Consider the following 23,292-nt stretch of genomic DNA (forward strand, 5'->3'; position numbering starts at 1 on the left):
TTGACTTAAAATTCATGTTTGTACAGATCAGATCAAGTAAATATTTAGTAGATTTCTTATCTATCTCACTCCTATGGACACCATGACTAAGTAGCCAACGTCTTAAGTCCATAGGAGTCAGACTATTCTGATTACTGCTTTGACTCTGCTGTTCACTATAGTAACCACACCCACCTTGTCTTTGTCAATTGAGTGCCGCCACTTGGCTCCTCCCTCCATGGGGCCCAATCAGCTCCACTGTAGTCAGGTGTCTTTATTTAGTTAGGGCAGTTCCCACTGTCAAACCGGACTTACATAAAATAGTAATCACAGCAGTTTCAAGGATGCCGGGACTCCCTTCACAAATTTGTTCCTCACTGTTGTGGTAAAAATTGTGTCCTCTGAGCACTCCATGTGTGGGTCTGTGGGTCTAACCTGATAAATCCACTCTAGCATGCCAATTTCCCTAAGCCTTTGGATACCTTCTTCTACAGTATACCCAGGCAGATCTGGTACTTCAACTTGATTTAATGTAGGCCACTGTGTAATCCATGCTTCAGCAACCCAATCAAATAAACTATTAGATCCTTTCCTAACTTCTTGAGCTGAAACACTGAATGAAGAATCTGTGTGCTGTCAGTAAACTTAGACCGATCCATCTTTATGTTCTTTTCACCATCATCCTACACCCTTACTAGCCATTCCCACACATATTCCCCAAGTTTCTGTTTGTACATATTAGAAAAGTCAAGCAGTTCTTTTGGAGTGTAGTGTACCTCCTCCTGGGTTACACTTTGTACTGCACTTTTTGGGACTTAGGTCTAGAAGCCAAAATTGGTGGCAGGGATGTTTTGAGAACATTCAGCATTGCCTTGTAAAGCATCTGACTGAGGCGATGTCCTAGGCACTGACTCAAAGGCGCTTTAGATGCAGCTGGGTTAATCTCATTAGATGGGAGTGGAGGGGCTAATGGTTCTGTTGGCAGGAGTGATTCAGTGGAATTTAGGGGCTCAGTGTCTCCAGCTTCCTGATTATCTGCCCATATGTTCCCATCCCAGGTTTCAACCCCAATTCTTCCCAATCCATGCACTTACTTTAACTGCAGAAAACTCTCAATTTTGGCAGTTAAGTTGGTGTTGTAATTCAGCCACTCTTAAAATAAGACTCTGGGTTTAGTTTTTGGCAATATCAGCTCTGTTGCTACACGAAGTAAGGCTTTCTTTCAAGGCACAAGTGGAAAATCTGAGGTCATTTATGAGGTACTTGAGCGTTGACTCTGAAGCCCTAAGCTCATCTCTTTCTTTCACCAGTTTGTCTAGAGAAAGTAGGACCAACCATCCAGCTTCCTTATACTTCTCATTATGACAAAATTGTAGAAAGATACATGCAACCACCCAGAACCTCATCTTTCACCAATACCTGATCTATTGGTGGTGATATTTTGTGTATTTGAATTGCCACCTCACGCCATGGATAAGCAATGCCCTCTTTACTACTGGAAGCAGAGTCATCAACATCTTTAAGGCTAACCAGACTTTAGAATCAATTTAGAAAATGCATCCTTACGATCCTGTTTTTCTGGAGCCACTCTGAGCACTAAATATCTTAGGCTGGGTTCTCTAGAGACGAAAACCAGTAAAGCATATAAATATAAAATATAGAGAGATTTATATTAAGAAAATGGCTCAGACGGTTGTAAAGGCTGTAATGTCCCAAGTCCATGGGTCAGAGAAGAGAGTTCTCCTAATTTACATAGCTGTAGAGGCTGGAGAACCCAAGATTGGCAGGCTGGAGAGCAGGGCTATTGCTCACAGGCTATGAAGATCGACGAATCCCAAGATCAGTACACAAGACTGCAGGTAAGCTGCTAGCTCAATTCTCAGGAACTGGAGAGCAGACGAACAGGAGCCAGCTGCAGGATCCAGAAGAAGCAAAAACCCCAGCAAGGAGAGAAGAAAGAGCTAGGCAGTGGAAGGAGGAGAGATGAAGGCTAAGGGGGGCAGTGAGCCACCACAGGCCCCACCCCCACTGGTACCAACTCATAGCAGATCCCATCATGGGGGTGACCTCGTATCAAATCTCAACAGGGAAGTGATCACAACATTATACGGCTGCCAAAACACTGAGAATCATGGCCCAGCCAAGCTGACACTAAATCTTAACCGTCACGCTTGTTATTTGTCCAATTTTCTCTGTGGTTGAGAAATGACGGCTGCCTATTTGCACTGTCTACATAGGAGAAGTCAGGAGGGGTGCCAGTGCTGTTACTCCCTACCGTTTTCAATGAAAATGAGGGGATGGGTGGACCATACTGCTGGGGTGCTGATATTTCAATGGTGGGGCTTTTTCTGCTCCAAGCTTCCCACATTCATGACTTTTACCTTTCTTTTAGGGATAAGGATGGGCATACAAGGGTTGACCTACGTGGATGCTTCTTCTTCTGATCTTCCTCTTGTTCTTGGTTTGAGTCAAATACAGGTATTATTATATGTAATGTTATCTGTAGCAATTATCTTCTGCATGCTTATGTATAGAAACTAAGTTGCTGATTCCCTCTTCAATCTGAACCCATAAAAAAGGCATAAGCAAAAAGGAAATTATTGTCATATAGAGCTCAAAATTATAAAAGTAGGACTTTACCTCTTAGATACGCTTTTCTTTGTGTTGCTTTCACTCTGGAGCATGTTTTTCGTATGTGGTAGCAAGATGATCGCTTAATAGTGTTGAGTCCAGAGAAAGAAAATACCTTTCCCGTAAGTTCCAACAAAAGCCCAGCGATTCACTGTATAAGTTTTTCTTACTTTAAGTAATGCCTTGAATTTCTTATTTTCATATGGTGTGAGAGACTGAAAACTATAGCATATTTCAGTCTATCTCCTTGAAATCAGAAGCTGGTCTATATTATTGCTACTCTTTGGAAATCTACTGAAGCCTTGTTTGTGGCCTAATAACATATTTTGTAAATGTTCTATAGACATAAACCACAAAGATTTTATTCATTTTTAGGGAACAGTCTACTAATTCAGTTAGTAAGTTACAGTTTCTCCTTTTATTTGTTTTTTGGAGTTTTCACTTCAAAGTTTGATGTTATCAGGACAGCTTTTTTGGGATCTTCAGCCTTTGTGTGTGTGTTTTTTTTGTTCCACAATGAAATCTTTTTCTTTGAATACATGAATTTATTCCATTTACATTTATTGATTTAAAAATATTTGCATTCCTCCAAGACTATGGCCCAGAGATACTCTGCTAACTCAGAACTGAAACCACTCCCAAAGCCCATTTTTCAGACAAAAATTCGATAGGCCTATAAAACAAACAGTAACACATATGAGGAATGTGCTTCTTAATTCAATCAAATATACTAGCAGCAAACAGGCAACTCCTGCCCAAAAGCAAGACAGGAAGGCAGGAAGGGTCAGGAAGTGGATGCAGGGAACAGGGAGTGGAAATGGGGAGTGTGCTGTCACATTGTGGGAATTGCAACCAATGTCATAAAACAGTATGTGTACAGATTTTTGAAGGAGAAATTAACATGAGCTGTAAACCTTCACCTATTGCACAATAAAAAAAAAAAAATTTGCTTTTGCCTTGTCAACCTTAGTTTAAGCTATGTGGCCTGTTTTTATTTTGTGTACTTATTTTCTAATTGAAAGAGAATATAACCTGGTTTTAGTTTTTCCATTGTTTATCTTAATATTTTTAAACCTCTAACTTGATTTATCAGCTTTAAAGGGCATCTGTTGAAACTCTGCTGATGAAAATTACACATATATTTTCTTCCTTCTCTCTATATCCCAATTTTAGTTACACATCAGTAAACTCACTCTAATTCCTACTCTGGGAGCTCAATGACAAAAAAAGCTTTAAATCATACTTGTGACTCCACTTGCCCATCTTTTGATGCAGTGAGGCTTAAGATAATCAATGATATATAATTTTAAGAGCTCCCAGGTTGCTGACATAAAAATGAGACCTGAGTTTTGTGAATAAGCAGATTAAAGAAATCTCCAAATTAAAGGAAGTGTTTTGGTGATGGCTTCCTTGACATTCTCAAAAAAGATACTAAAGACTTAATAGCAGAGGTATGAAAGAGTACCATCTCTGTGGAGAACTATTTGACATTATCTGTTGGGCCAGATATTTTCTTTTTATCCGTCCAGATCTACTCTGCACCTGGCCTGTGCCCAGGAGGCTGAAATGAATAGACCACAGTGATGGGCTCCCTTGTCTTTTGGTTTCCGGTTGGAAGCCAATGGGAGGCACCAGCAGGATATTGAAGGACATAGAAAATGAAGTTGGCTATATATTCCACCAGGTCCCTCTCAGCTAGATCCCTTTACAGAAGAAGATCACAAGTCCTGTCAGGTGACCCTCTCCATATAGCTATTTTCTTTGGACTCTGGTGACAGTTTCGTCCTTTTGTCTCTTTAGGCCTACGGATCAAAAAAGCTCTTCACCATTGCTAGTTCTGGCAGTCTGCATCATTTCTTGTTGTTTTCTCTAAAAACCCTCCCCTGTCTTTGTAAACAGTCCTCAAACACATAGCTTGAGAATTCTGTTTGTTGTATATTAGCAATTTATTTACAAATCTAAATATGTAATAAGATGACAAATATACAAGATTATTCATTGCAACACTGTATTTCTAATATTGACATATTAAAAAAAGGATTATAAAATAATGGTACAACTATGCAGTGGGATATTATGCTGTAAATAGCTGTAAAAATGGGAAAATTCATTAAATATGTCTGTGGAATTATTTCCAATATAAACGGTAGAAAAAGTAAGGTGCTAAACAGTGAACACAGCATGCTACTGTGTGTATACATGCATACACACTCTCCTTTTATATTTATTTAGTCTTTGGAAGGGTACAAAGAAAGTGGTTGCACTGATTACTTCTGGGGAGGAGAACTGGAGAGTAGGGAAATTTTTACTGTTTATTCTTTTGTGTCCTTTAATACTATACCATTGAAATGGACTGCCTATTCAGAAAATGTATTACATTAATAATAAAGATTAACTGAAGGCCTTAGAGAAACAATGACTAATGGAGAATTAGAAGACTTGTTAAGGAGTTGCTAGCGGCTGATGGGAAGAGCCAGCAAATGACAAAATTGCTGAAACGTTTCAAGTAGTGCAATTCTTGGAAAATTAAATTCTTACCATGGTCTCTTTATGGAATTATGTCTCGAATATTATAAATTCTATGTTAAGGTTATTTACTGTTCAGGACTGAATGTACAAAATCATATATGAGAAATATGTTTTAACTATGGTCATATCCATTATTTAAAGGAGCTTCAGTTCCATTAGCCTGCACCTGTATCTACAGGGTTTACGGATGTCACTGTAACAGTAGTGTGACTACTCAGTGATCCTGGCTGCCAGTGAAAGGTGTGATTCAGTTAAGGAAATGGGACATGAGAAGACTTTCTTAGGAAATTAGTGAAAAAGGGAAGAGCTGACTGCTGGCAAAAATACTCATTTAACTGAAGTTGGTTAGATTACTCTTATTTTTATGACATTCAAAATTGGTAAAAACAAAGGGATTGCTAGCTGGATTTTTTAAGCTAGCTTTAATATTCCTGATGTGGGCATTCTTCTTAACAAAAAGTTCTATAAGACACAGAGAGACACACTCACCCTTCTTGGAACTGTGCTTGGGCAGACTCCTCTGCGACAAGAGTCTCGTATTCCTCAGCAGCAAACCTGTCCCAGTCGGAGGGCTCAGGCCCATCATTCTCAACATCCTGATTGGAAAGAAGACAGCCACAGGAAACAAAAATAAGACAAACAACTGGAGATAGGTCATCACAAATACTGCTGTGTACCTCTGAAAAAACTGTATGAAAATGTTTCATTTCAACATGTTAAAAAAGGAGCTAAGGTAACTCTCCCACAGTGATTTTCTACACCTCAGATCCCAAATTTGTAACTCAGTGTTCAGTAGCTAGATTCTTTAGGTCTAGATTCTTTAGCCTTGTAATCAGAAACCTTTATTCAGCCCCTCTCCCTAGCATTTTGCACAGCAGCTGTCTGGAGTGACCTGTGGTTTGTACATGCCCAACTAAAACGTACCACCCCTTCCTCTGGCATATTTTTATGTTTTCTTTAAAAGCCAGCTGAGACAGCATGTCGTCTGTGATATCTTTTCCGGAGTTTTTTGTTTGTTTGGTTTTGTTTTCACCACGGCATCCAGAAATGAATGGTATAAGTAAATCAAGCCCAATATAGTTTCTAATATAGCTGTGCTTATTGATACATTTTTAAAAATTACTTTAAAAAGACAAAATATTTTCAGAACGATGTATTTAATAGGCTGTTTTTTAGAGCAATTTAAAAAAAAAGGTTTTTTTTTTTTTGGTAACTAGTTTCTAATGTGTATATAAGTACACTGGCCATACAATTCACGCAGTGGGAAGTTCTGAGGCAGATACAGGTGACCTATACCTGCAGATCACCTCTTTAAATACTGAGATTGCAGCATGCAGAGACCGTCATTATATGTAGCACAGGGCCGATACTGAGCCCTCAAATGAAGTTGAAACTATACTGGTACCTTCTGAACTGCAAAGGGATCTCTCTGTTCGTGGTCTAAGTATTTCTCCAGATTAAAGAAAGTGTCATAAAAGATGTGAGCCATTCTGCATCTCTTCAGATCATGGAGAGTTATTTTGCCTGCATAAAAACAAAGAAAACAAAACACCAAGAGCTGTTTTGGCAAGAAACAAAAATTTCACTGAAGTTTAAAAGATCTATCAGTTCTATCAGGAAAATCCCTTTTGTTTTTTCTTATTGAGGTCAAATTCATATAACAAAGTTCATTGTTCCAACCATTTTAAAATGTACAATTCAAAGCTGTATAATCATCACACCATCTAGATCCAGAATATTTCCATTACCTCAGGATTAAACCCTGTACTCATTTATCAGTCACTTCCCACTCCCCTCTCCCCCAAGCCCATAGGAACTAGTAATCTGCTATTTCTCTCTATGGAAAAGTCCCATTTCTTATACAGGCATATCTCAGAGATATTGTGGGTTTGTTTCCATAGCACTGCAATTAAAATGAATATCACAATAAAGCGAGTCACATGAATTTTTTGGTTTCCCAGTGCATATAAAATTTACGTTATACTATACTCTTTTAAGTAATAGCATTATGTCTAAAAAAAAAAAGTATATACCATAATTAAAAATACTTTATTGCTAAAAAATGCTAACCATCATCTCACCCTTCAGCAAGCTGCAATCTTTTTGCTGATGACTGCTGACTTATCAGGGTGGTGGTTGCCGAAGGCTGGGGTGGCTGTGGCAATTTCTTAAAACAAGACAACGAAGTTTGCTGCATCCACTGACTCTTCCTTTCATGAAAGATTTCTCTGTAGCATGCGATTTACCCACAGTGGAACTTCTTTCAAAATTGGAGTCAATCCTCTTAAACCCTGCTGCTGCTTTATCAACTAAGTTTAAGTCATATTCTAAATCTTTTGTTGTCATTTCAACAATGTTCATAGCATCTTAAGAAACCGTTTCTTTGCTCATCCATACGAAGCAACTCCTCATCAGCTGAAGTTTTATCATGAGACTGTAGCAATTCAGTCACATCTTCAGGCTCCACTTCTAATTCTAGTTCTCTTGCTACTTCTACCACATCTGCAGTTACTTCCTCCACTGAAGTTTTGAACCCCTCAAAGTCATCCACGAGGGTTGGAATCAACTTCTTCCAAATTCCTGTTAACGGTGATACTTTGACCTCCTCCCATGAATCACGAATGTTCTTAATGGCATCTAGAATGGTGAATCCTTTCCAGAAAGTTTTCAATTTACTTTGCCCAGATCCATCAGAGCAATCACTATCTATGGCGGCTATAGACTTACAAAATGTATTTCTTAAATAGTAAGACGTGATCCATAGGCTGCAGAATGGATGTTGTATTAGCACGCATAAAAACAACACTAATCTCCTTGTACATCTCCATCAGAGCTCTTGGGTGACCAGGTGCATTGTCAATGAGCAGTATTATTTTGAAAGGAATCTTTTTTTCTGCACAGTAGTTCTCAATAGTGGGTTTAAAATATTCAGGAAACCATGCTGTAGACAGATGTGATGTCATCCAGGCCTTGTTGTTCCATTTATAAAGCACAGGCAGAGCAGATTTAGCATAATTCTTAAGGGTCCTAGGATTTTCAGAATGGTAAATGAGCACTGGCTCCAACTCAAAGTCACCTGCTGCACTAGCCCCTAAGCAGAGAGTCAGCCTGAACTTTGAAGCTCTGAAGCCAGGCACTGACTTCCCCTCTCTAGCTATGGAAGTCCTAGGTGGCATCTTCTTCCAGTATAAGGCCGCTTCATCTCCACTGAGAACTTCCTGTTGAGTGTGGCCACCGTCATCAGTTCTCTCAGCTGGATCCTCTGGACGACCTGCTGCAGCTGCTACATCCGCACCTGCTGCTCTACCCTGCGCCTTTATGTCATGGAGATGGATTCTTTCCTTAAGCTTCATGAGCCAACCTCTGCTGGCTTCCACTTTTCTTCTGCAGCTTCCTCACCTTGCTCAGCCTTCACAGAATTGAAGAGAAGCAGGGCCGTGCTCTGCATGAGGCTTTGGTTTCAGAGAATGCTGTGGCTGGTTTGATCTTCCATCCAAACCACTAAAACTGTCTCTGTATCAGCAATAAGGCTGTTTCACTTCCTTATCACTCGTGTGTTCCCTGGAGTACCACTTTTCATTTCCTTCAAGAACTTTTCCTTTGCATTCACAACTCCGCTGTTTGGCGCAAGAAGCCTTGTTTTTGGCCTATCTTGGCTTTCGACATGCCTTCCTCACTAAGCTTAATCATTTCTAGCTTATGATTTAAATTGAGAGACATGTGGCTCTTTCTTTCACTTGAACACTTAGAGGTCACTGTAGGGTTATTAACTGGCCTAATTTCAATATTGTCACGTCTCAGGGAATAGGGAGGACCGAGGAGGGAGAGGGGGAACAGCAGTCAGTGGGACAGTCAGAACACGCACATTTATTGATTAAATTTGTCGTCTCATATGGGTGCATTTTGTGGCGCCCCAAAGCAAGTACAATAGTAACATGAAAGAACACTGATCACAGATTGCCGTAACAGATACATAATAATGAAAACATTTGAAATATTGCGAGAATTACCACAATGTGACACAGAGACACAAAATGAGCACATGCTTTTGGACAAATGACACCGATAGACCTCCTGGATGCAGGGTTGTCACAAACCTTCAATTTGTAAAAAAACCTCAGTATCTGCGAAGTGCAATAAAACGAGGTATGCATGTAGTGGATCTGCCATCAATCACTGGTTCTACACTAAACAGTAAAGGTGAAACTTTAAACACTTTTGTACTTAGGAAGCCTGTGGAGAAGACTCCAGAAAGTTAAAATAATTTAGGACAATCTGGGGTTATGTGCCCCACTCTGTAACACAGGTGAACAGTGCAAATGCCCCATTACACAGTCTCACCATCACTGGCTGGCTTCACCAGGTCAAGCATCTGGCAAAGCAAATCATGGAACGGCAGGGGTTCGATGCCCATGGCTTCCATCCGCTCGCACTGCTCCTCGTAGAAGTACTCTAGCTCGTACATGGAGAGTACACCATCCCCGTCCACGTCCATGCACCGGAACCAATACTCAATGCTGGGAGATAAGGGCACTCATTAGCATGGGCCTGGGAAGAGTCCTGCACTCACCCAGATTTCTTGTTGCCCACATTTCTTTTTAAATAAAGTTACACATGCGTATGTTAGACTTAGAGAAACATAGTTTTAGAAGAAATGGTGGATCCCTCTTTCCTTATTTCTCCTTCCTCAGAACCAACCACTTTCAACACTTGACTATTTTGGTTTTTGCCTTCATATTTTTAGATAGACTCATAGCGACCCTATAGGACAGAGTAGAGCTGCCCCATAGAGTTTCCAAGGAGCGCCTGGCGGATTCAAACTACAGACCTTTTGGTTAGCAGCTGTAGCACTTAAGCACTACGCCACCAGGGTCGGAATCGACTCGAAGGCAGTGGGTTTATTTTCAGATAATGTGCTTGTATTGCTCCTTTGTTGTGTTTGTTTTAGGAATTCTGTATTAATTTCACACCATGAGATGAGGTTTTAGCTCTTTTAACTACTACTTCCTATCTTAACTATGTGTCCTCCCATCCTCTTAATAAAGTTAAATCGCTCAACATTTAGAGTTTGTGACTTTACATTTTTCTTTTATCTGTTTCATTTTCTGTGTTCTTGTTACTAATTCAACCCCAAACTCTCTGCCAGTTGTCTAAATTCACAATCAGTTCCATCAAGTATTCTATTAATTGGATCTTGATGCTGTCTTTCTTGGTTCCTTCTGACCTGCTCTAATCTGGACTAGTCGATCTGTAGGCCCGGTTCACAGTTTCATCCTAGGAATTCCTTTCACCTAGCTTCTGTTTCTTTTATCGTACATTTCCCTCATTTTTTGGTGTAGCACATCCTCAAGCTGCTTTCTGGAAAAGGGAGCATGGTAGGTAAAAAAATTTTAACTAATTTTTATTGTGCTTTAAGTGAAAGTTTACAAATCGAGTCAGTCTCTCACACAAAAGTTTATACACACCTTGCTATACACTCCTAATTGCCCTCCGCCTAATGAGACAGCGCTTTCCTTCCCTCCACTCTCTCTCCTCGTGTCCATTCAGGCAGCTTCTGGCCCCCTCTGCCCTCTCATCTCCCCTCCAGACAGGAGATGCCAACACAGTCTCACGTGTCTACTTGATCCAAGAAGCCCGTTCTTCACCAGTATCTTTTCCATCCCATATTCTAGTCCAATCCCTGTCTGAAGAGTTGGCCCCAGGAATGGTTCCTATCTTGGGCTAACAGAAAGTCTGGAGACCATGACCTCTGGGGTCTTTCTAGTCCCAGTCTGACCATTAAGTCTGGTCTTTTTATGAGAATTTGGGGTCTGCGTCCCACTGCTCTCCTGCTCCCTCAGGGGTTCTCTGTTGTGTTCCCTGTCAGGGCAGCCATCGGTTGTTGCCGGGCACCATCCAGTTCTTCTGGTCTCGGGCTGATGTAGTTTCTGGCTTATGTGGTCCTTTTTGTCTCTTAGGCTCATAGTTACCTTGTGTCGTTGGTGTTCTTCATTCTTCCTTGCTCCAGGTGGGTTGAGGCCAATTGATGCATCTTAGATGGCCGCTTGCTAGTGTTTAAAACCCCAGACACCACTCTGATTGGTAAATTTTTTTAGATATTGGATATTTGAAAATGACTTTTTTCTGACCTCTAACTTGGTTGGTATTTTGACTACTTATAAAACTATACGCTGGTAGAGCTTTTCCTTCAGAATTTTAAAGGCACTGATCCATTCTCTTCTATCTGTCCATTGTTGTTGAAAAGTCTAAAGCCATTTTTGTTACTGATCCTTTGAAGATAACCTCCCCCCCCCCCCCTTCTCTGACGCCTGTAGAGCTTTCTCTGAGTCCCTGGTGTTTTGAAATTTCATAAAGAAATGCCTTGGTCTAGTTCTATTTCATCTATTTTGTTGGTCTTTCTGAGAGCTCTTTCAAATTTGGAAGCTTTCTTATTTTCTTCCCCGTTCCCCTTTCTGTTCGTTCTTTTTGGAACCCCTGTTATTCATATCTGTGTGGTCTAATAGGGAGCCCCGGTGATGCAGTGGGTAAGAGCTACGGCTGCTAACCAAAAGGTCTGCAGTTTGAATCCACCAGCTGCTCCTTGGAAACCCTATGGGGCAGTTCTACTCTGTCCTATAGGGTTGCTATGAGTCGAGATCAACTCGATGGTAACAGGTTTGGTTTTCGGTTTAGTTACATATGGCTATTCAGCATTTGGAATGTGGTGAGTCCAAGTTGAGATGTGTTCTAAGTGCAAAATACACAACTGATTTTGAAGACTTAGTACATAAAAAGAATGTAAAACATCTCATCAGTGTTTTTATTGATTACATGTTGATATAATGAGTTAAAAAAGATATACAATTAAACTTTATCTGTTCTTTTTACTTTTTTAATGTGACTAAATTTTAAAATTACATATGTGGTTTGCTTCGTATGTCAATTTTCAGTGATGTTGGACTTTTTGGACTGGTTCTTTAATTTTCATGTCTTTATTTTCTAGTGCTTCATCTTTTTTGTTGTTCTTTCTGGGAGGCTTACTTAGCTTTATCTTCTAAACATTGTTTTTTTTATTTCTGCTATCATAGTTTTGATTCCCCAGAGATCTTTTCTGGTTCCCTGAATTTCCTTTTTTTTGTTCTTTAACAAGTACCATCCTGTTTATGTTCTATAAATGTAATTTCTTCTCTTATCTCTCTGAAGATATTAAAATAGTATCTTTTTTGTGGTTTACAGTTTTCCCTACAAGTCTCTGTTTCATCCAAGTTACTTTACTCAGGTGTCAGGTGATCCTTTGTCCTCTACTCATATTTAAGAGTAGATGCTAAAAATCTGATTGGACGTTCTGATTTATAAGTTTGTTGACGCTGGGCTTTATTGTAAAGTCATCTGGCTGGGTTCTTTTCTTGGGGATGACCCAATGTCAAATCTTCAGGTCTTTATCCTTGGGCTGGACTGATTCCCCAGAAAAGGATGTTTCAGCTTTCTGCCACGAGATTCAGGACAGGTTGCCAGCATTCTGTAGCTGAGTGAGGAATAAAGACTGGGCATCTCAGCATTCAGTAAGCATATGATAATTTAATCATTCTATTATTTGCTATGGTACCCAGGCTTTCAACCATGCCTGGGGCTTCCCAGTTCAGAGGTCCTCTATTTTATATTTCCAGGGAATAAAGCATCAGGTTTGGCCATGTTGGACAAGATTGTCTAGAGATCAGCTGCTTCCTTAAATAGACTTTCAATAAAATCTCTTGTTTTTTTGGTCCTACCTTTTTTTTACCCCCTCCCTACTTCCAATGTTCCTGGTACCATAACTACCAAGTGTTTTAGGGTTTTTCTAGGAATGTCTGGTTGCTTCTTGGTTTTCTCCTCTCCTGGATTTAGGTAGTCTGCTAAGTTTATCTGCTTTTCGGTTTCCTAACTTTTGTTACTGTTATTTCTTCTATTCCCTTTGTTAGTGTGGGTTTATTTCTTTAAAACAAAATCCCTTTACTGGCATTTCAGTGGGGTTTCAAGAGAGATCAAAAGTACTGTGTGGTAAACTTGCTATCTTTACCCAGAAGCCTATTATGGACACTTTATCATATACCACTGTCACTTAAAGTAGCATCTACAGCCATATTATCTATTAATCACAGAATATGACACAGCATTAACTGATAACAGAAAACAATATTTTTCTATTAAGAGCCACTGATTCATGGCAAAGAAAATCTTCTCAAGAGAAGGTCCTCGGAGACCCTTACTCAAATTCCCAAATGTAGACATGAAGCCATATTAAGAATAACCACACATTTAATGATTATTAAAAACCTTTTTTGGATAAAGAAAGGTGAAAATAACTAATTTGTGACTGTAAGCTTCTTTCAAGTAAGTCACACTAGGATCTGTGTGCACCTATTCTCAGAAAGATAAATTTTACATTGCAACAAAATGAACATGTAATACTTACAAAGTTCTTTTGAGAAATATATTTGAAAATTGTACTTAATGTTTAATGTTACCATTAAAGAAGAGAGAGAGACATGCACTGGATCCAATGAACATGAAATAATACAGTTTGGCTGTGGTGAGGTCTATTCATACCGTAACTACTCTGAGAGTTATAAAAGGGGCAGAATACCGCCCCACTTTAAAACAATTACTGATTGTGGGAAAAATCCTGAGTTTGTTCCACCCCCCCCCCAATAAAGGTGGTAATAGCTGGTTGTAATACAATTTTATCATTATTTTCTAGTACTAGGTGTTTTAAGTAGTGAAAAAAAGGGGCAGTAGAATGTCTTTTGACTGGTGTCTAAAGTCTCTTTGTGTCCTGAAATTTCTTATTGCTTATCTTTGTTGTTGCTGTTATATGCCACTGAGTCAATTCCAACTTATAGCAACCCTCTAGGACACAGGAGAACTGCCCCATAGGATTTCCTAGGCTGTAATTTTGGGGGAGCAGATCATCAGGTCTTTTCTCCTGTGGAGTGGCTGGTGGGTTTGAACTGCTAATCTTTCGGTTAGCAGTTGAGCGCATTAACTATTGCACCACCAGGGCTCCTTATTGCTTATCTTAAGGGAACCAAAATCAGGTCAATCAGGAGATAGTAATTCTTGATTCTGACAAGGGCCTAATAGAACTGAAGTAAAGGCAACTTACTTCATTAAGAAATATAAATTAGGAACACTAAGATAAGAGTCTATACAATAAATAAAGCTAAAGCACACACTCCAGTTCTTTGTATGGGCCCGCAAGAGACAGAAAACTAGACTGCAAAGAAGAGACAGATACACTGCCTCAGGACCTGTCCAAGACACACGATAGCTGCCTTTAAGGATCTGAAAGAGTGCCATGTGATAGATGAATCACATACAATTTGGTGAGTATGAGCCTAAGAGGGATCAATGTATATAAGATGCTTTTAGGTTTAGCACTTGAAAATGAAAACAGGCTGCCTTAGTAGATAGTTACTTGTCTTCAAAAATAAAAGCAGGGTCTGGATGGATGGTAAAACACATGTAGGATATGTTCAGATGCTATTTTCTTATTGGAAGCACTAGAACTCTCTAAAGTGTCTTCTAGTGCAGGTTTTCAGTTTTTTCCCCTTTTCCAAAAGTAACTTTTTCCCTGAGTCTAAAAGTAATGACTTCTTTGTAGCAAAATTAGAAAACAGAAAAGGCACACAGAAGTAATAACTACCCAGAGAGAACTGGTGTTCAATTTTTGCTATATTTACCACTAATCTTTATTTTTCAAAGCACAATTACATTAACGACAAATTGTATTTGTACAATTATAGACATAAACAAGATTACCTCTTGCCCTTGTCCTCAGGCTGGATGAAACTAAGTTCTGGACTGGAGATTTCCCACCCCTGATATAAACTCCTATAAGCTATTCAAGAAGAAAGTTATAGGAAACTCCATTATTGCATATGGAGTAACTGAATGTATATTCCTTTGCATATTCAGTATACATATTTTAGCTCCTACTACCTTCACAGGCACTAGGCTAGCATCCTCAGACATAACAAAGGTGAACAAGATAGCTGTCAAAGACGACACCTAGACAGACGACAATGATGATAGAAGCAGAAAGTGATAAAAACCTGGAAAAAGGGCATAAAGAATGCACCAAAAGATTTGCAAACGCCTATCCACAATAAAAAAAAAAAAAAAAAAAATTTACCCAAAGATGCCTTCCACATATACTCCTGCTAGGACCAGGTGTAGTAAAGGCTCAACATACCAATCTTGTCAGCAATGTTGTACCTAGCACTCACCACACTGCAGTGAGTGTATTACTTTCTTCCACCTATGTCTTTCATAAGAGAGAAACCTCATTTCTGCAAATGCTGCCTACTAAGTACTGTTTTATTAAATAATGATGATTTTGATGTACAGTCATTTCCTTCATTTTGTTTATCCATTCATCAGTTGATGGACAGTTAGGTTGTGTCCACTCTGTGGCTATTATGAATACTGTGGCTATAAACATTTGTGTACTAGTTTTTGTGTGGACATATACTTTCATTTTTCTTGGGTATGTACAAAGGAATGGAATTGCTAGGTTGATCACGTGGTAACTCTATGTTTAGCATTTTGAGGAACTGCTAAGCTGTTTACCAAAGTAGTTGCCCCATTTTACATTCCCACCAGCAATTTCTCTACATTCTCACCAACATTGTTATTTTTTATTATAGCCATCCTAGTGGATGTGAAGTGGTATCTCACTGTGGTTTTCATTTCCATTTCTCCAATGACTAATGATGTTGAGCATCTTTTCAGATGTTTATGGGCCATGTATGTATCTTCTTTGGGGGGAAAAAAAAACACTTCATCTTCTTTGGGGAAAGGACCATTCAAATCCTTTGCTAATTTTAAAATTGGGCTGTCTTTTTATGGAGTTTAGGAATTTTTTACGTATTCTGGATAGAAGTCCCTTATCATACACATAATTTACAAATATTTTTCCCATTCTATGATGATGTCCTTTGACACACAGTTTTTAATTTTGATTAAATTTTCTTTTCTTCCTTGAGTTTTTGTTGTCATATCTAAAGAAACCATTACCTACAACATAAGTTTTAGTAATTTGGATACTGTTGGGTTCGTGATAGCATAATCGTGTTCAGTTACAAGGCCCAACACAAACTGTCAACAAATTGGGTCCTTAGAATATTTTATTTCAAAATTTAAAAGACTTACGTCACTTGGCAGCAATTGTGACATACACTTCACAGAACATATTTGTAAATGTTTTTACTGACCATTAATGCATTTTCTTTTCAGGTTAATATCAGTTAAGTACTTAGAGAATAATTTGGAGGGACCTATGCACTTTTTTTTTTTTTTTTTTAAAGCACTTATGTACTAACCTCCCACAGGGGATGTCACTCTCCACCGTTCTGATGTTAAAAAAATTAGCTGCCTTAATAAGTTAACCAGTCTTGTCATCAACACACAGTTTCTCCCCACCCCTCATATTCACCTGAAGGCCCCTGCCATAAGCTAAAGGGCAGAGGTTGGGTCTTCTGGAAGAAACATCAAAGAAAAGCAGCCTCAGATTGACCAGGTACAGGGAACCAACCCATGTATACAGGCTTCCTAGAATAAAGAGATGTGGCCACCAAGGCAGACAACTGACTAGAGGGGAACCAACACGTGAAACTCCACAATCTGGCCTGGAAATAGCTGACTTCATTAACACAGACTACTGAGCCACGGTTGGTGGAATGAGCATTTATTTACATGTGACTAAGTAAAACAAATGAGGGATATCTGATTATGAATATTTGTCTTGGAATACTATTGATACAGTTTTTAACGTTTTATTTCTGGTAAGAATACAGTGAAGATTTTTAACGGTTATTTTATGGTTTAGAAGAAAAGGATTTACTCTTAAGTTTTCTTCTAGACGCTTTATGGTTTTAGCTCTTACATTCATGCCTATGACCCATTTGGAGTTAATTTTGTGTAAGATGTGAAGTTGCTGTTGTCGTTGAGTCGACTCTGACTCATGGCAACTCCACGTGTGCAGAGTAGAACAGCTCCATAGAGTGTTAAGGCTGTGACCCTTTCAGAAGCAGATCACCAGGCCTGTCTTCTGAGGCACCTCTGGGAGGGGTCTGAATTGCCAACCTGCCGTCTATTAGTCAAGCACTTAACTGCGCCTCCCGGGAACTCCGCATGTGTGAGGTTATTGGTTGCTGTCAAGTCCATTCCAACTCATAGTGACTCCATGTGTGCAGGGTAGAATTGCTCCACAGGGTTTTTAAGGCTGTGATCTTTCGGAAGCATACTGCCAGGCTTGTCTTCAGAGGTGCCTCCAGGTGGGTTCAAACCACCAACCTTTCCTTTAGTAGTCAAGTGCTTAACTACTCATCCTACCGAAGGAACCGTGATGTGAGGAAGGGATTCAAATTCACTCTTCTGCATGTGGTCATCGAGCTGTCTCAGCAGCATTTGTTGAAATGACTGCTCTTTCCCCACTGAACTGCCTTGGCACCGCTGTTGAAAATCATGTGACCATAAATGTAGGATTTATTTCTTCACTCTTAAATCTGTTCCCTTGATCTATATGTCTACCCTTATGCCAGTAACACAGTCTAAATTACTGTAGCTTTCTTTTGAAATTGGGAAGTATGAGTCCTCCAACTTTGTCCTTCTTTTTCAGGATTATTTTGACTATTTTGAGTCCCTTGCATTTCCTTATAAATTTTAGGATCAGCATGTAAAATTCTGTAAAACAAACAAACAAAAAAACCCCAACAACCCAGCTGGGATTTTGTTAGGGATCGTGTACATCAATTTGGGGAGTGCTTTCATCTTTTTTTTTTTTCATCTTGTTGTTGCGAGTTGTTGAGTCGATTCAGACTCACAGCGACCCTCTAGGGCAGAGCGCAACTGCCCCGTAGGGTTTTCTAGGCTGTAATCTCTATGGGAGAAGACTGTCAGGTCTTTTCTCCTGTGGAGCAGCTGGTGAATTTGAACCTTGAACACTTTGGTTAGCAGTTGAGCACATAAACATTGCAACACCAGGGTTCCTTACTGCCATCTTAACAAGGTTAAATCTTCCAATCCATGAACATGGGGTATCTTTCCATTTATTCATATCATTTTTAATTTCTTTCAACTATGTTTTGTAATTTTCAGAGCATAGGTTTTGCACTTTTGCTAAAATTATTTCCAGTTATTATTATAGTCATTTTTTAAACTTTATTGTTGTTGTTGAAAATATACATACCAAAACACACACCAATTCAACTGTTTCTATATGTACAATTCAATGACACTGATGACATTCTTTGGGTTGTGCAACTATCCTTACCCTTCTTTCCTGAGTTGTTCCTCCCCCACTAACATAGGTTCCTGCTCCCTAAGGTTCCTATCTTTTGAGTTGCTGTTGTCAATTTTATCCCATATAGACAGATCTTAAAAGAGCATAATACTCAAGAAAGACATTTTTTTACTAGTTAAGCTAAACTATTGTTTGGTTTTACGAAGACTTCCGGGGATATTTCCGGTTTAAGTTTTAAAGATTATCTCAGGGCAATAGTTTCAGGGGCTCATTCAGTCCACTTGGCTCCAGAAAGTCTGGAGACTATGAGAATTGGAAATTCTGTTCTGCATTTTTCCCCATTTTGATCAGGATTCTTCTATAGAATCTTTGTTCAATATGTTCAGTAATGGTTAACTGGGCACCATCCAATTCTGGTCTCATGGCAAAGGAGGCAGCTGTTCACAGAGGCAAATAGCCATGTATTCCATATCCTCCTCCTATTCCTGACTCTCCTTATTCCTCTGTTTTCCAGGCAAATAGAGACCAATTGCTGTGCCTTAGATGGCTGCTTGCAAGCTTTTAAGACCCCAGGCACTATGCAATGAATTAGGAGGTAGAACAGAAGCACTCCAGTTATTATTATTTTTTGCTATTATAAATAGAATTATTTTCTTAATTTCTTTTTAGGCTGCTCATCGGTAATGTATAAAACTACAGTTGACTTCTGTATATTGATCTTGTACCCTGCCACCTTGCTGAAATTGTTTATTAGTCCAAAAAGGTTTTCAGTGGGTTCCTTAGGGTTTTCTCTATACAATGTCATGTCACTTGCAAACCGAGATTTTATAGCCTGAATGCCCTCTCTGTCTTGCCCAACTGTCCTGGCTAGAACCTCTGGTACAAGGATGACTAGAAGTGGTGAGAGCAGACATTCTTGGCTTTTTTCTTATCTTATGGGAAAGTATGATGTGAGGTGTGGGTTTCTTGTAATTAACCTTTATCAGGTTGAATAAGTTCCCTTCTAATCCTAATTTGCTGAGTGGTTTTTATTACGAAGGAGTATTAGATTTTTCAAATGCTTTTTCTATGGGGAAAAAAAAAGCCTCAAATTAACTGTACAAGTTTTCATACCAAAATTTTACAATCATACAAAGAAAGAAGACAACATGTAGAAAACGAAGAAAAAAACATCAGACAGAATCAAAGAGGATCAAGATACTGGCATTATCAGACATGGGCTTTAAAATAACTATGCTTTGGTTTTATGCTTTATATGTTCAAGATTGAGAATTCTGGCAGAAAGCCACATACTATCAAAAAAAAAAAGAATTAAATGGCAATTCTAGAAAACTGAAAAATACAATAATGATCAAGATCCCAATGGATAAATTTAACAGTAGATTAGACATAGATGAAGAGATCATTAATGACCAAGAAGATAGTAAAGCATAGGGAAACAAAAAGATGAAAAATAAAGAAAAGCAGTATCACCCTTAGATCCAGTTAAGAGGGGTCTGTGCTCAGCCCCATGCCTTACAGCCTCACTGTCCAATAGGCCATATAATGCTAAACACATATTTAAAAATTTTTCTACAGGCTACAGTGAGAATAAAAATAAATAGGTAAAATGAATTTTGTATTTTATGTAACTCAATACATCCAAAATATTATTTCAACATGTAAGTCAATATAAAAAGCTATTGAGGACATATTTTACATCTTTCATATCTGATGTATATTTTACACTTATAGTACATCTCAATTCTGACTAACCACACTTCAATTGTTCAATAGCCACATGTAGCTAGTGGCTACCATTTTGGACGGCGCAAATTTAGAGGATCCCACATATCATATCTTATGGACTGAATTGTGTCCCCCCCAAAATATGTGTCAACTTTCTTCTCTCTCTTTCTCATATACACACGCACAGTTTATTAAAAAACTCATAGTGTATCTTCACTTGACATTCAGTGCTCAGTACTTGCACGGTGTGAAAATACATAAAGCTTAAATTATTCACTCTTGTGGCTAACAATGAAACTGTCACCCACCTGTCTTGCCTAATTCCTTGAAACAAAAGATGACTGTATCTGGATACTGTGGAAGTTTATGAATCATATCACTGCCATATCAGAGACAGACACTGTTTTTGAGTATTGGAAGAATTGGAGGAGTGGCAGCAATTAGGCAAAAGAAAAGACAAATTAACATGTCACATCTTTCTCAGCAAGAATGTAACACGTCTTTACATAACGGAGTATCATTTCCCAGTAATATTCAGGTATTTTTCAATATTGTTGTTAGGTGCCGTAGAGTTGGTTCTGACTCATAACGACCCTAGGTACAACTGTCCGGTCCTGAGCCATCTCACAATCCTGACTATGCTTGAGCCCGTTATATCAATCCATTTCATTGAGGGTCTTCCTTCTTTTTTGCTGATCCTGTACTTTACCAAGCATCATGTGCTTTTCCAGGGACTGGTCCCTCCTGATAACACGTCCAAAGTAAGTGAGATGAAGTCTTGCCATCCTTGCTTCCAAGAAGCACTCAGACTGTACATCCTCCAAGACAGAATTGTTCATTCTTTTGGCAGTCAAATGTACATTCAATATTCTTTGCCAATACCATAATTCAAAGGCATCAATTCTTTTTGGTTTTCCTTATTCACTGTCCAGCTTTCGTATGCATATGAGGCAACTGAAAATATTATGGCTTGGGTCAGGCGCACCTTAGCCCTCAAAGGGACATCTTTGCTTTTTAACACTTTTAAAGAAGTCTTTGTGGCAGATTTGCCCAATGCAATGAGTTGTTTGATTTCCTGACTGCTACTTCTATGGGCATTGATTGCATATCCAAGTAAAATGAAATCCTTCACAACCCCAATATTTTCTCTGTTTATCATAATGTTGCTTATTGATCCAGTTGTGAGAATTTTTGTTTTCTTTATGTTGAGGTATAATCCATACTGAAGGCTGTAGTCTCTGATCTCCATCGGTGCTTCCTCTTCACTTTAAGCAAGCAAGGTTGTGTCACCTGCATACTGCATGTTGATAATCAGTTTTCCACCAATCCTGATGTTACATATTGTCCAGTTTCTCGGATTATTTGCTCATCATATGGACTGAGTAAGTAATGGCAAAGGGATACAACCCTGATCCACATCTTTCCTGATTTTAAACCATACAGTATCCCTTTGTTCTGTTCCAACAACTGCCTGTTGGTCTATGTACAGGTTCCACATTAACACAATTAAGTGTTCTGGAACTCCCATTCTTGCAAGGTTATCCATAATTTGTTATGATTCACAGTCGAATGCTTTTGTGTAGTCAGTAAGACACAGAAAAACATCTTTCTGGTATTCTGTGCTTTCAGCCAAGATCCATCTGATATCAACAACGATATCCCTCATTCTACATCCTCTTCTGAATTCAGCTTGAATTTCTGGCAGTTCCCTGTCGATGTACTGCTGCAATTGTTTTGAATTATCTTCAGCAAAATTTTACTTGTGTGTGATATTAATGATATTGTTAGATAATTTCCACATTCTATTGGATCACTTTTCTTTGGAATGGGTACAAATGTGGATTTCTTCCAGTGGGTTGGCCAGGGTCGCTGTCTTTCAAATTTGTTGGCAAAGATGAGTGAGTACCTCCAGTGCTGCATCTGTTCGGTGAAATATCTCAATCGGTATTCCATCAATTCCTGGAGCCTTGTTTTTCACCAGTGCCTTCAGTGCAGCTTGGACTTCCTCAATACTATCAGTTCTTGATCATATGCTACCTCCTGAAATGGTTGAATTTCGACCAATTCTTTGTAGTATAGTGACTCTGTATATTCCTTCCACCTTCTTTTGATGATTCCTGGGTTGTTCGATATTTTGTCCATAGATGCCTTCCAAACTGCAACTCCAGTTCTGAAGTTTTTCCTTCAATTTTTTCAGCTTTAGAAACGCAAAGTGTTTCCCACCTTATGGTTTTCTGACTCCAGGTCTCTCCACATTTCAATACTTTACTTTGTCTTCTCGAACTGCCCTTTGAAATCTTCTGTTCAGCCTTTTTATTTTATCAATTTCTTTCATTCGCTTTACACACCATACACACACCCAGTGCCGTCGAGTCGATTCTGACTCATAGCGACCCTATAGGACAGAGTAAAACTGCCCCACAGAGTTTCCAAGGAGCGCCTGGAGGATTAGAACTGCCGACCATTTGGTTAGCAGCTGTAGCACTTAACCACTACGCCACATTCGCTTTAGCTACTCTATATTCAAGAGCAAGTTTCAGGGTCTCTTCTGACATCCATTTTGGTCTTCTCTTTCTTTCCTGAGTTCTGAATGACCTTTTGCAGTTTTCCTGTCTGATGTCATTCCACAACTTGGCTGGTCTTTGGTCATTAGTGTTCAGTGTGTCAAATATATTCTTGAGATAGTCTCCAAATCACGTGGGATATACTCAAAGTCGTATTTTGGTTCTCATGGACTTGTTTTAGCTTTCTTCAGCTTCAACTTAAACTTGCATACGAGCAATTGATGGTCTGTTCTGTAATTGGCCCCGGCCTTGTTCTGACTGATGATATTGAGCTTTTCCAACGTCTTTCCACAGATGTAGTCAATTTGATTCTTGTGTATTCCATCTGGCAAGGTTCAGGTATACAGTCATCATTTATTTTGTTGAAAAAAGGTATTTGCAATGAAGAAGTCATTGGTCTTGCAAAATTCTACATGTGATCTCCAGTGTTGTTTCTTTCACCAAGGCCATATTTTCCAACTACAGATCCTTCTTCTTTGTTTCCAGCTTTGGCATTCTAATTACCAGTAATTATTAATGCATTTTGATTGCACGTTTGATCAATTTCAGACTTCAGAAGTTGATAAAAATATTCAATTTCCTCATCTTTGGCATTACTGG

General features: G+C 39.0%; 2 protein-coding genes across 8 annotated transcripts in view; one reads left to right on the top strand and one right to left on the bottom strand.

The window, feature by feature from the left end:
* MSL2 (MSL complex subunit 2) overlaps nucleotides 1-15,286 on the top strand; it is an 89,246-nt gene extending 73,960 nt beyond the window's left edge. For 3 of the 4 annotated variants that reach the window (XR_010319490.1, XR_010319491.1, XR_010319492.1), the window contains one exon: nucleotides 2,372-15,286. The gene's annotated coding sequence lies outside the window, so the exon portion shown is untranslated. The other variant, XM_003419983.4, reaches the window with a different exon arrangement.
* The window catches only part of PPP2R3A (protein phosphatase 2 regulatory subunit B''alpha), a 281,968-nt gene that overhangs the window by 28,730 nt on the left and 229,946 nt on the right, over nucleotides 1-23,292 (bottom strand). For all 4 annotated transcript variants that reach the window (XM_064277286.1, XM_064277285.1, XM_003419984.4 and 1 more), the window contains 3 exons: nucleotides 9,481-9,656; nucleotides 6,545-6,663; nucleotides 5,629-5,735 (listed from right to left, as the gene is read on the bottom strand). In XM_064277286.1, the coding sequence (XP_064133356.1) occupies nucleotides 5,629-5,735; nucleotides 6,545-6,663; nucleotides 9,481-9,656 (402 nt within the window). The remainder of the gene's footprint in view (nucleotides 1-5,628; nucleotides 5,736-6,544; nucleotides 6,664-9,480; nucleotides 9,657-23,292) is intronic.

The sequence above is a fragment of the Loxodonta africana genome, chromosome 26 (assembly GCF_030014295.1).
Source record: "Loxodonta africana isolate mLoxAfr1 chromosome 26, mLoxAfr1.hap2, whole genome shotgun sequence".
NCBI lineage: Eukaryota > Metazoa > Chordata > Mammalia > Proboscidea > Elephantidae > Loxodonta > Loxodonta africana.